The sequence below is a fragment of the Magnolia sinica genome, chromosome 6 (assembly GCF_029962835.1).
Source record: "Magnolia sinica isolate HGM2019 chromosome 6, MsV1, whole genome shotgun sequence".
In the NCBI taxonomy this organism is placed as follows: Eukaryota; Viridiplantae; Streptophyta; class Magnoliopsida; order Magnoliales; family Magnoliaceae; genus Magnolia; species Magnolia sinica.
In genome coordinates this window covers 20,462,283-20,474,016 of record NC_080578.1, presented here as the reverse complement: position 1 = coordinate 20,474,016, position 11,734 = coordinate 20,462,283, and the positions used below count along the sequence as shown (strand labels likewise).

The 11,734-nt window shown below is 38.3% G+C and overlaps 1 protein-coding gene across 1 annotated transcript; it reads left to right on the top strand.

Annotated features, from left to right (window-relative positions):
- The first annotated feature begins 326 nt into the window (after nucleotides 1–326).
- Nucleotides 327–1,178, top strand: LOC131248483 (dehydration-responsive element-binding protein 1B-like). The gene has a single exon (XM_058248765.1). It carries the CDS (start codon nucleotides 360–362, stop codon nucleotides 1,035–1,037), a length of 678 nt encoding a protein of 225 aa, XP_058104748.1. The 5' UTR covers nucleotides 327–359; the 3' UTR covers nucleotides 1,038–1,178.
- Nucleotides 1,179–11,734: the final 10,556 nt, after the last annotated feature.

The window sequence follows — 11,734 nt, the reverse complement described above, 5'->3', positions numbered from 1 at the left end:
AAATTTCTTAAAAACATCACGTTGGGCCTCACCCCGTTTTAGAGCGCAGGAACTTCCTGCGAAAGCCGCGTCCGTGCCGAAGATGTACACGTCAGCAAAAGTAGCCCCAATGTGGAAAATCATACCATAACACCACCAAACGGACAGCTGGTGCCAAGTCATCATCTGATTTCCACCGCTGGACCCCAGCCTGGCATACCGTTAGATTCCGTGTGTGCGCGTACAAACCGAAAACACGTGGCCCCGACTCCCACTCATATAAAAGCACTTCCATTCCACTTTTAGAAATTCAAAACGCCTATTTCCTTCACTCCTACTCTCTCTCTCTCTCTCTCTCTCTCTCTCTCTCTCTCTCTCTCATGGATACCTTCATCAACCGCTCAGATTTCACCACCAGTGGCCCACACGACAGTTCCTCCCCAACATGCAGTACTACCCGTCGGGCAGCGTCGGACGAGGAAATATACACCACCGTCGCATCGACCGGTCCGAAGCGGCGGGCCGGCCGTACCAAGTTCCGGGAGACACGCCACCCGGTCTACAAGGGCGTGAGGCGCCGGAACTCCGGCAAGTGGGTTTGCGAGGTGCGAGAGCCGAACAAGAAGTCGCGGATATGGCTTGGAACGTTTCCGACACCGGAGATGGCTGCACGGGCTCATGACGTGGCTGCCATAGCTCTCAGAGGCCGCTCTGCCTGCCTCAACTTCGCCGACTCTGCATGGCTCCTGCCCGTGCCGGCATCTACCAATGCCAGAGACATACAGAAGGCTGCTGCAGAAGCTGCGGAAGCTTTCCGCCCTCCATCGCACTCCGAAGCAGTTACTGGCAGCAGCGACTACGCAAGACCGGAGAATGTGACTGTTCCGCCGGAAGTGGATGTGTTTTACATGGATGAGGAGGCTGGCACGCCGGGGCTGATTGCGAACATGGCGGAGGGATTGCTGCTTTCTCCACCTCCTTATGAGGGAAGTGGGTCCCAGTGGGATGATGATATGGAAGATGATGCTGACGTGTCACTGTGGAGCTACTCTATTTGAGTGTTGCAGGATGTGAGGTACTGTTATATGGTTGACGTGCCCCGTTTTTTTGTGTTGGTACGGACGGAGAGTTTCCTTCCGATATGTAGATAGTGGATTGTAGCGGAGTTACAGTTATTACAGTTGGCAGTTGCAATTATTGGATTTGAGTGAATGATGGGGTTAGACCCCCAACGTATGAAAGAGAAAATAGAGTGTTTTCCGTTAGTTTCTTCAAGCGGGGGCCCACTGTTTCTTTCTTTTTTTGGGACGCGGATTTCCTGCGAAACATGCACTGGTAATGCAGATGGGGCCCACTGTAATGTTTGTCAAGAATCCACTCCGGCTATCCGTTTTTTGAGATAATTTTAAGATATTATACCAAAATTGAATAGGATCCAAGACTCAACTAGGCCGCACTAAAAGAAAAAGTATTTAGGGAAATTCCTACTGTTGAAATCTCCCTGGGTTCGACAGTGATGTTTACATGCCATCCACACCGTTAATAACGTCATTCCTACTGGGATGAACTGAAAACACAAATATTATCATGATTCAAAACTTCTGTGGCCCCACGAATATTTCAGCTGTGGATGTTTAATTATCACATTTTCGGCACACTTGAGCATTGGATACTATTCATCTTTGGCCTCATGTCCTAAAATGAACTCACAAAATAGATGGACGGTGAGGATTTCTCACAAACATCCCAATGGGTCCCACGTGCGTTCCCAGTGCAAGAACTTACTGCGAAAGGCTTTCGCAGGAAATCCGCGTCCCTTCTTTTTCGCTTCTGTTGTTATCTTAGGGGAAGCGGATTGGCTGGTGTACCACACACCAGCTATATAGCTGCTGAGTCCGGATCCTCTGTTTGCCAAAACCACGATTTCTCGCTTTTTTACTCGTTTGCTGTATAGTGATTGGTACGTCCCAGTCAGCTACGCAAATTCAATGCATTTTACAATCATACGGTTCAATTACATTACAACAGCCACAATTTTTCTGCTCGACGCAAACAGAGGATCCGTATTCATAGCTGCTATATGTACGTGTCGTGTGAGGACGAGTAATGACGCTTCTCGAGCTCAAGTTGTACGGGCGGTTCAAAGGAGATCAAAGTTACATGGGCACCACAGTGATGTATTTATTACATCTATACCGTTCATCTATTTTTAGAGATCATTTTAGAGCATTATTTAAAAAATGAATCATATTCAAAGATTATCTGGATCACACCACAAATAGCAGTAAAGATAATGATTTTCACCGTTAAACTATCCGTAGGACCCACATGGGGTTTATTTTCCATCCAATCGGGTCGTAAGGTCACAAAAACCTTAATGAAGAGGAAAAATAAATTTCATATTGATCCAAAACTTCTATAACCCTAGAAAAGATTTCAATGGAAGACGTTGAATCCTCCACTGCTTTTTGCAGTATGGCCCACTTGATAGTTAGATTCATCTTATTTTTTGTGTCAAGCCTTAAGTCGCGCTCATCAAATGGATGGACGGTGTGAGGTACACCAGCCAATCCGCTACCTATCTTAGGTATGCCAAGCCTTACTCACACGTGCCATAGTAGCATACGTGTAGGAAATCTGGTTCTTTTATCAGGTGGGGGCACACTGGTTGGATAGGCTGTTTCACTCATCAGGTGGGCCGCAGGATCCAAAACAAAGGAGCAGCTGAGACTTTTTTGTACCCCTCCTAGCCGTCCATTTTCACACTGGTCCATCTGAGTGAAGTTGCATGACTTTTAGGCCATTTGATGTAAGCGATCATGAATTGATCTTGCGCACGTGTTCTATATTAACACGTGCGTTTGCAAGTTGACCGACATAGATCATACACGTGTGGGTTTATCAAACTTGTAGATATTATATATGAATAGTTTCTTCTCTCTTTTGCTACTGTTGTTATATTTGGGGAAGCGGATTGGCTGGTGTACCACACACCAGCTATATAGCTGCTGAGTCCGGATCCTCTGTTTGCCAAAACTACGACTTTCCCGCTTTTTTCCTCCTATGCTGTCCAATGATTGGTCCATCTCTGCCAGCTAAGCAAATTCAATGCATTTTACGATCACACGGTCCAATTACATTACAACAACCACAATTTTTCTGCTCGACACAAACAGAGGATCCGTATTCATAGCTGCTATATGTACGTGTTGGGTGAGGACGAGCAATGACGCTTGTCGAGCTCAAGTTGTACGGATGGTTCAAAGGAGATAAAAGTTACACGGGCATCATAGTGATGTGTTTATTATATTTATACCATTCATTTATTTTTAGAGATCATTTTAGAACATTATCCAAAAAATGAATCATATTCAAATATAATCTATACCACACCACAAATAGCAGTAAAGGTAATGATTTTCACCGTTAAACTATTCATAGGACCCACAAAGTGTTTATTTTCCATCCAATCTGTCGTAAGGTCACAAAAACCTTAATAAAGAGGAAAAACAAATTTTATATTAATCCAAAACTTTTATAACCCTAAAAAAGATTTCAATGGTAGACGTTGAATCCCCCGCTGCTTTTTTCAGTATGGCCCACTTGATGGTTAAATTCATCTTATTTTTTGTGTCAAGCCTTAAGTCGTGCTCATCAAATGAATGGACAGTTTGAATGACCCACGAAACTTGCCGAGGTCAATACAGCAGCTATGTAGCTGGTGTGAGGTACACCGGCCAATCCGCTACCTATCTTAGGTATGCCAAGCCTTACTCACACGTGCCATAGTGGCATACGTGTAGGAAATCTGGTTCTTTTATCAGGTGGGGGCACACTGGTTGGATAGGCTGTTTCACTCATCAGGTGGGCCGCAGGATCCAAAACAAAGGAACAGCTGAGACTTTTTTGTACCCCTCCCAGCCGTCCATTTTCACACTGGTCCATCTGAGTGAAGTTGCATGACTTTTAGGCCATTTGATGTAAGCGGTCAAGAATTGATCTTGCACACGTGTTCTATATTGACACGTGCGTTTGCATGTTGACCGACATAGATCACACACGTGTGGGTTTATCAAACTTGTAGATATGATATATGAATAGTTTCTTCAACGTGCATGAATATGCTTTGCGAAAAGATAGTAGGATTGTATCAACCGTCCGATGGATGACCCTCAGTGGATAGAGGGTAACTGCCAAGGAGGAAAAAGATATTTTGTCGTCAATCTGGTCGGCAACCAGTCAAATGAGGAAAGCCCGATAGTCATACGGCTATGATTGGGGGACTGTGGTGGCGTTTTTAATAACATTAGACAATCCGAAGTGGGGACCACCAAACGTAGTGGAGTTATAGGACACGTTTTTTTTGTTTTTTTTAATCAAATTTATGTTTTGAAAGAAAAATTAAAACAAAACTGAAGCGTATTGGCTGCTGTACCACATACCACCGACCCGGCTGGTGTGGGTACGTGTCGTGCCAAGACGAGCGCTAACGCTCCTCGAACTCTGAGTTGTTCTAACGGTTCAAAGGAGATCAAAGGAAAGCGGATAGGCCGGTGTAGCACACCGCTATATCGCTGATGTGTTCACGTCAGCAGGTTTTGTGTGTCCCATCATGAAGTATGTGTTATATCCAAACCGTCCATCCATTTTTTGAGCTCGTCGTAAGGCTTGAGACAAAAAATAAGACAGATCTACTGATCAAGTGGACCACATTACAAATAGCAGCGGGGGATTGAACGTATATCATTGAAACCCTTTTGGGGTTCACAGAAGTTTTGGATTAATATGAAATTTGTTTTTCCTCTTCATCCCAGTCTTTTTGACTTTATGAAAAGATTGGATGGAAAATAAATGTTACGCTGAGCCCTACGAAATTTCTAACGGTGAAAATCATTATCTCTGCTATTATTTATGGTGCTATCTGATCTTTGGATATGATTCATTTTCTATATAGTTGTCTAAAATGATCTCGAAAATTGGATGAACGGTGTGGATATAATAAAAACATCATTGTGGTGCCCACGTAACCTTGATCTCCTTTGGAGTTTGAGGAGCGTCAGCGCTCGTCTTCGCATGACACGTACCTACACAGCTATATAGCCGGTGTGTGGTACACCATCCAATCCGCTTGCAGATCAAAGTTACATGACCGATGGCCCATAATGATGTATTTATTATATCTACACTATTCATCAATTTGGCAGGTCATTTTAGATCATGTGCCCAAAACTAAGTCATATCAAAAGCTCGAGTGAACCACACCGAAAATAACAGTGGGACAATGGTTATCACCCATAAAATACGTAGGACTCACTGTAACATCTATTTTTATACAATCATATCATAAGTTTACATAGGCGGTAACATTTATTTTTTATACAATCATGTCATAAGTTTACATAGATCTAGATGAATAGCTAAAACAAATATCATATTGATCCAAAACTTTTGTGACCCCAAAAGAGTTTCAATGGTAGATGTTGAATCCAACTGTTTTTTGTAGTATGGTCCACTTGATCTTTGGATATGTCTTATTTTTCGATTCAAGCCTTGTGATGAGCTCGCTAAAGGATGGACAGATGGGACCCATAAGATTTGGTGACATCAACTAGAGCTGGGCACAAACTGACCCAATTCGGTGGATCCAACCCGATCCGAACCGAACCGAAGGCCTGGATCGGTGAGGTTCGAGTTGGATCAGTTAGATCTGACCATTCATCAAATTGAGTTCGAATCGTGGTCAATCCAGACCGATCCGAACCGAAATCCAAACCGAATGGATCTAATCCGATCCGATCTAGAGTGATTTTTATGAATATTTATCACATATATTTATCTTATAAACATGTTAAATGACAAATAAACATCACTAGGGCCTTATAAATTTTTCAATGTTAGAAATTAATACTTCTAATTTTTCCTTTGGTATGGTCCTCTTGAGCTTTGGATATGCATCAATTTTGGGTTCAACCACTAAAATGATCTAAAAAAGCAAATGGACGGCGTGGATAAACCACATGCATTCACGGTGGGCCCCAACAGAATTTACTCAGTACGATAACAGCCCACTGACGCAATGCAATTTCATGCACAGCACGTCAATACAACTGGTGTAGATCCATGTCATGTAAAGATGAGTAGAGACACGCCTCGAGCTCCGAGTTGTACGAACGACTCAAATGAGATCAAAATTACATGGGCCCCACAATGATGTATTTATTATATCCATACTGTTTATCCATTTTTCATGATCATTTTAGAGCATTTGAAAATAAAAAATAAAAATGAATCATATCTAAAGCTTAAATGGACCACACCGAAAATAGTAGCGAGGATAATGATTTGCCCACCATAACGTTTATTTTTCATCTAATCTGTTAATAAGGTTAAAAATACATGGATGAAGAGGAAAAATAAATTTCATATTAATCCAAAACTTCCGTGATCTCCAAAAGGGTTTCAATGGTACACGTTCAATCCCCCGCTATTTTTTGCAGTGTAATCCAACTGATCTTTAGATCTGTCCTATTTTTTGGCTCAAGCCTTAAGACAAACTCTACAAATGGATGGACGGTTTGGATATAACATATACCTCATAGTTTGACCCACAGACCCAACTCGATCCGAACCATACCCAACCCAATCCGACTCGGTTTCCCTGACCGAGTCGAACTCGGTTCGGGTCAGGCCAACTGTGCATCGGATCGATTCGAGTCAGATGTCCCAGACTCGGTCCCGGATCGGATCAAATTCGGGTCAGCCCATGTAGATTTTGGACCGAACCGAGTTGGACTCAATCCGATCCGACTCGGTCCGATGCCCAGCTCTAACGTCAATACACCAGCCAGGTCAGTTGTGTGTGTTACACCAGCCAATCCACTTCCAAAAGAAAAGAGGTATAATTATATGAACTGGAGATCCGCCCACAAGAAACATAAATGAGAATTGATCACAAAAACACCAACCAGTTGTATGGGTTGTTTGGTCCGTGGGATTAAATGGCATGGAATTGTATTAGATGGGATTAACATCATTATTGCACAATATTGATTGCATGTATAAAAATATATCATGGTATTTTGGCCATCTAATCCTTATGTTTGGGATAAAATTCTTGGTAGGGAAAATAAACTGGATTAAGCAAAAACTCGTTTGGTGGACCATGGAATTATAATCAATGAACTAAATTCTCAACAGATGTCGGTCACTTATACACATATATAATCAGAATATCACGAATAAAGGGCCTATATAGATGGACAGCATGATTAAAACACATGCATCAATGTGGAACCCACATGTGTACTAAATTTCAAAATCCATTAAAAAAAAAAAAAAACCTACATGGACCAAATGCAATTTCATCCCTTCTCATCCCCCCCAAACATTAGATGAAATTTGCACGGGACCAAATGCAATTCCATCCTACCTAATCTCATCTAATACCACGCACAAATGCCTTGGATTTTTTCAAATCCGCTTTATCGTTGAAAATAATGTATGCTAAGCACAAATTGTTGGGTTTTTCTAAAATAAAAACACAACTGAAAAAATTATTAGTTTTTTTTTTTTCAAAATAAATATTTTAAAAAAATTAAAAGATATAGCTTTTGGTGATTCTTGGTTGATTGTGAATCATGGTAACTATTGATAAATGAAGTAAATTTTGAATTTAAAATTTTGTTAGAGAGTTGCTATAGATAAAATGATACCGTAGAGAAACGATAAATGATTTAATGAAAAGAGACTATAAGTGTCATTTGTTGGTTTATAAAAAATTATCTTTAAGTTATTTCTAAAAAAATAATCATCTTTAGTAATCTCTAGAATTAGCCTTAATTAGCTTTAACTGTGAAAACAGGTCACGGTTCCTTATTCACCTCAACAAAATAAGGTCGCGGAATGTAAAAATATGTATTTTATAGACATAGTAAACTCTATATTAAACAATACAATAATAGGTTCAAGGTTTTGAGAAGAAATCATATTAAATGCTTGTCACATCTTGAATAATATACTCATTTTAAGATCTCTAAAATTCCATACAAGCTATTGAGGAAGAAGACTAAACCTTTCATACTTCATACCGTAAGAAGCTATAGAATCCTAAGTAGACTTACTGACCCTAAAAGACCCAAGATAAAGTTAAAATCTCATAAATGCATTTTCTTATGATATGCATATACAATAAGATTTATAGATTTGTAGTTGCAAAATCTAATAATACTATCCAAGTAAATATAATTATAGAATTTAAAAACGTCGAGTTCTACGAAAACTCGTTCTCTTCTATAACTAGAAATGAATCAAAATCTCAAAATTCTAATACCAGCAGTAGCATTCAGGTATCTGAATACACCACTAATTCCTATAAAGAGAATATAAAAGTTAGAATGATTAGGAGGATCAAAACGAATACATCTTTTAAACCTAACTTCCACATTCTGCCAATAAATAATTAAAAAAAAAACAAATAGTAAAAAAATTATATTAATATATAATATTAAAAATGATCTTTTAACTTTAAATAATGTCCTTAGATCTCAGGATGTTTTCCTTTTGGAAAGAAGTTCTAAACAATGAGATGGATTTTATAATGTAAAATGAAAAATGAAAACTAGCAAATTTACTTCTAAAATCAAAATTAATAAGCTATAAATGAATATTAAAAAGTAAATTAATATCATACGGGACCATAAAAATGTCTAAAGAAAAACTAGTTGCTAAAGAATTTAGACAAAGAATTATTGACTTTTTCGACACTTATGCTCCAATGACCAAGATATCGATTATTAGAGTTTTAGTTGCTTTAGCATCCATCTATAAATTAAAAATTCATCAGATAAATATAAAAATAAATTTTCTAAATGGTAACCTCGATGAAAATGAATATATAGAGAAACCGGGCAGTTTCTTAATTTCAAGGCAAGAAAATAAAATGTGTAAATTGATCAAATCACTCTATGGATAAATGTGTATTCAAAATTCTCTAGTAATAAAGGAGTAATTATATATATACATATATATGATATGTTAATCTTTCACACATGTTTAGAAGTAATAAATAACATTAAAAGATTCTTATCGTCAAATTTTGACACAAAGAATATCAGTGAAGTTAATGTGATTGTAAGTAAAGCTAGGGGTGCACACGGGTCAGTTTGGTCCGGTTCTGGGGTAAAACCAGAACCGAACCGTTCCTAACGGTTCTGAGATTTTTGGAACCGGAACCGAATATTGGAACTGAAACTGGATGGTTTGCACCCTTGAACCAAACTGAAACGGGACAATGAAAATTGGTTTTTAAAAAATTTAACAAAAGAAGAAAAAAAGGTGAAAAAAAAATCCCCTACAGTCCCTTTGCAATTTTCTCAGTGTGGCCCACTCCACATTCAGATCGTCGATCTGTACTGTCCATTGTGTACAGAAAGGAGATTTAACCCTTGGCAATGTGGCATTCTGAAACCATGCAAGCTGTTGTAGAATTATGACCGTTGAACATGAAATGGACGGCGGAGTAGATAAGCTCATGGGCCATGCTGATTTTGCTCCAAAAGCACTATATTCCTGATGGTTTTTCGTCCTCAATCTCATGAACAGAGTAGATTTTTCAAAAGACTTCAGTAAGTGGGCCACCAAACTTCACACAGTCGACGTACGTCAACTCTGTTGAACAGAGCTTCCGTCCTTTTGTTGTGGGCCACCATCATGCAGGGAGAGATGGATCTGAACCGTTCATCAGGTAGAGGGGGTGGAATCCATTAAAACCATGTTGAGCTTTCTTAGCCGTGTACACCCTCGTGATCTCTACAACGATCGAAAGAAGGCCGTCTGACTGCTTTTAAGGCTTGATTATTCAGGTGGGCCATATCATCATATGATTAAAGCTCACCATTCATGGTCTAAATTCCAAGAGGAAGACAATGGACGGTGTGGATCTGGGCCACGGTTCAACGGATCGAGTCCACGGTTTGGTTAACGGTTTGGTTCAGTTCTGCGTGCCCTTGAACCGAAACCGAACCGTATCCAACAGTTCTGGAAATTTTGGAACTGGAACCGGAACCGGTGCTGTCTAGAACCGGACCAAACCGGACCGATCCAACGGTTCCGATCCGGTTCCACGGTTCTACCGGTTAAATGTGCACCCCTAAGTAAAGCTAATAAGAAACGTGAATAGTATAATTCTTTATCAACCATGTTATATTGGGAAAAAAAATCTTAAAAAGATTAATCATTATTATGAGAACCATGTTTATGCTCGTTTTAATTCTAACTTCAAGTTAATAAGAAAAAAAGAAGCTATAGTATACATAGAGTATTCTAAGGTAATTAGTAGTCATATATTTCTCATAATATTTACTTAATTTGATATTATTTCTACAATAGACAAATTAAGTAGGTTTATAAGTAATTCAAATTTAAATCACTGAAATATTGCTCCAGTGGATTGTCGGATTCCAATGGATTCCAATTGTAGGCTGCCCAATGCAATTGATAATTGTCAACGCATATCAATTCATATCAAATACATGCTCCCCAAACAGCTCGTTAGATAGTTAAAGAAACAATTAATTATAGCTTGCACTTTTATAGTTACCCTAATGTATTTGAAGAGTATAGCAATTAAGTTAAATCACGGACTCTGATGTAGTCAAGTAGACTTTAATATTTCATTCTACCATAGAATATGAACTTATATACAAGGTTGGTAATCAATAATAAAGAAGTAGAAATATTGTGAAGCCTGTTATTATAAATATCATTATTGGCAATGCTTTTGTCACATTTCTCTATATACTCTGACAATGAAGCAATACCGTCAAAAACATATAACACGATTTATAATTAGAAATCTAAATACATTAGTCTAAGACAATTTCGTGCATCAATACTTGGTAGCGGTGTTATGACAATTCAATATATGCGGCCTATCTAAATATTAGGAGACCTATTCACTAAGGGACTGGCTAAGAATGTTCATTAGTAAACTAATTTCATAAGCACAGAATGAGGAAAATCCAAACTAAATTAACAAGTTCAATGGGCAAAGTACATCATAAGAAGTGACTATAACAACATTGTACATTTTCTCATCCGCCTTATTCTTATATATATATATATATATATATGCATTTCAAGTGTGCTATTATTAATACAAGGACATTCATAAAGACTCACTTGCATCAGTATTGGAAGTAGAGTCCCTTCTTGATGTTTGAGAGTTTTAGCTACTCTCATGAACTCATGAATCTAAGATTAAGCGCGAGGCCATTGATGTGCTACTGATTTTACAACAAATGAAAATTATAAGTGTGCGTTACACATCTATTTGTTTCACATAAAATACTTAACTCAAACTACAATCACTATGTGTGTGATATATTCAATTCTTTCACATAAAATATATAATTCAAGACTATGATTACTAAGGATTCTGATGTAATGACACATTTTCTTATACACATCTTCCTACATACCTAATCTCTGTATTTTAAAAAATAGTGCCATTTTGTTACATTTTTCTTAAATATACTAAAAAAAACTTTTTTAAAAAAATTTGAATTTTCAAATATAAAAATTGAAAAGAAAATTAAAAGATATAATTCATAACTTTCGATGATTCTTGGTAAATCCTTTAATTATGAATCATGGTGATTTTTGATGAATGAATAGATTTTTAAATTCAAGATCTTAGTGAAGAATTCTCATTAATGAAGAAACACCATAGAAAGATACCTCCCTGAAGAAACCATGT

Coding starts and splice junctions, on each gene's coding strand:
- LOC131248483 (XM_058248765.1), top strand. CDS start 360: ATGGATACCTTCATCAACCGCTCAGATTTCACCACCAGTGGCCCACAC.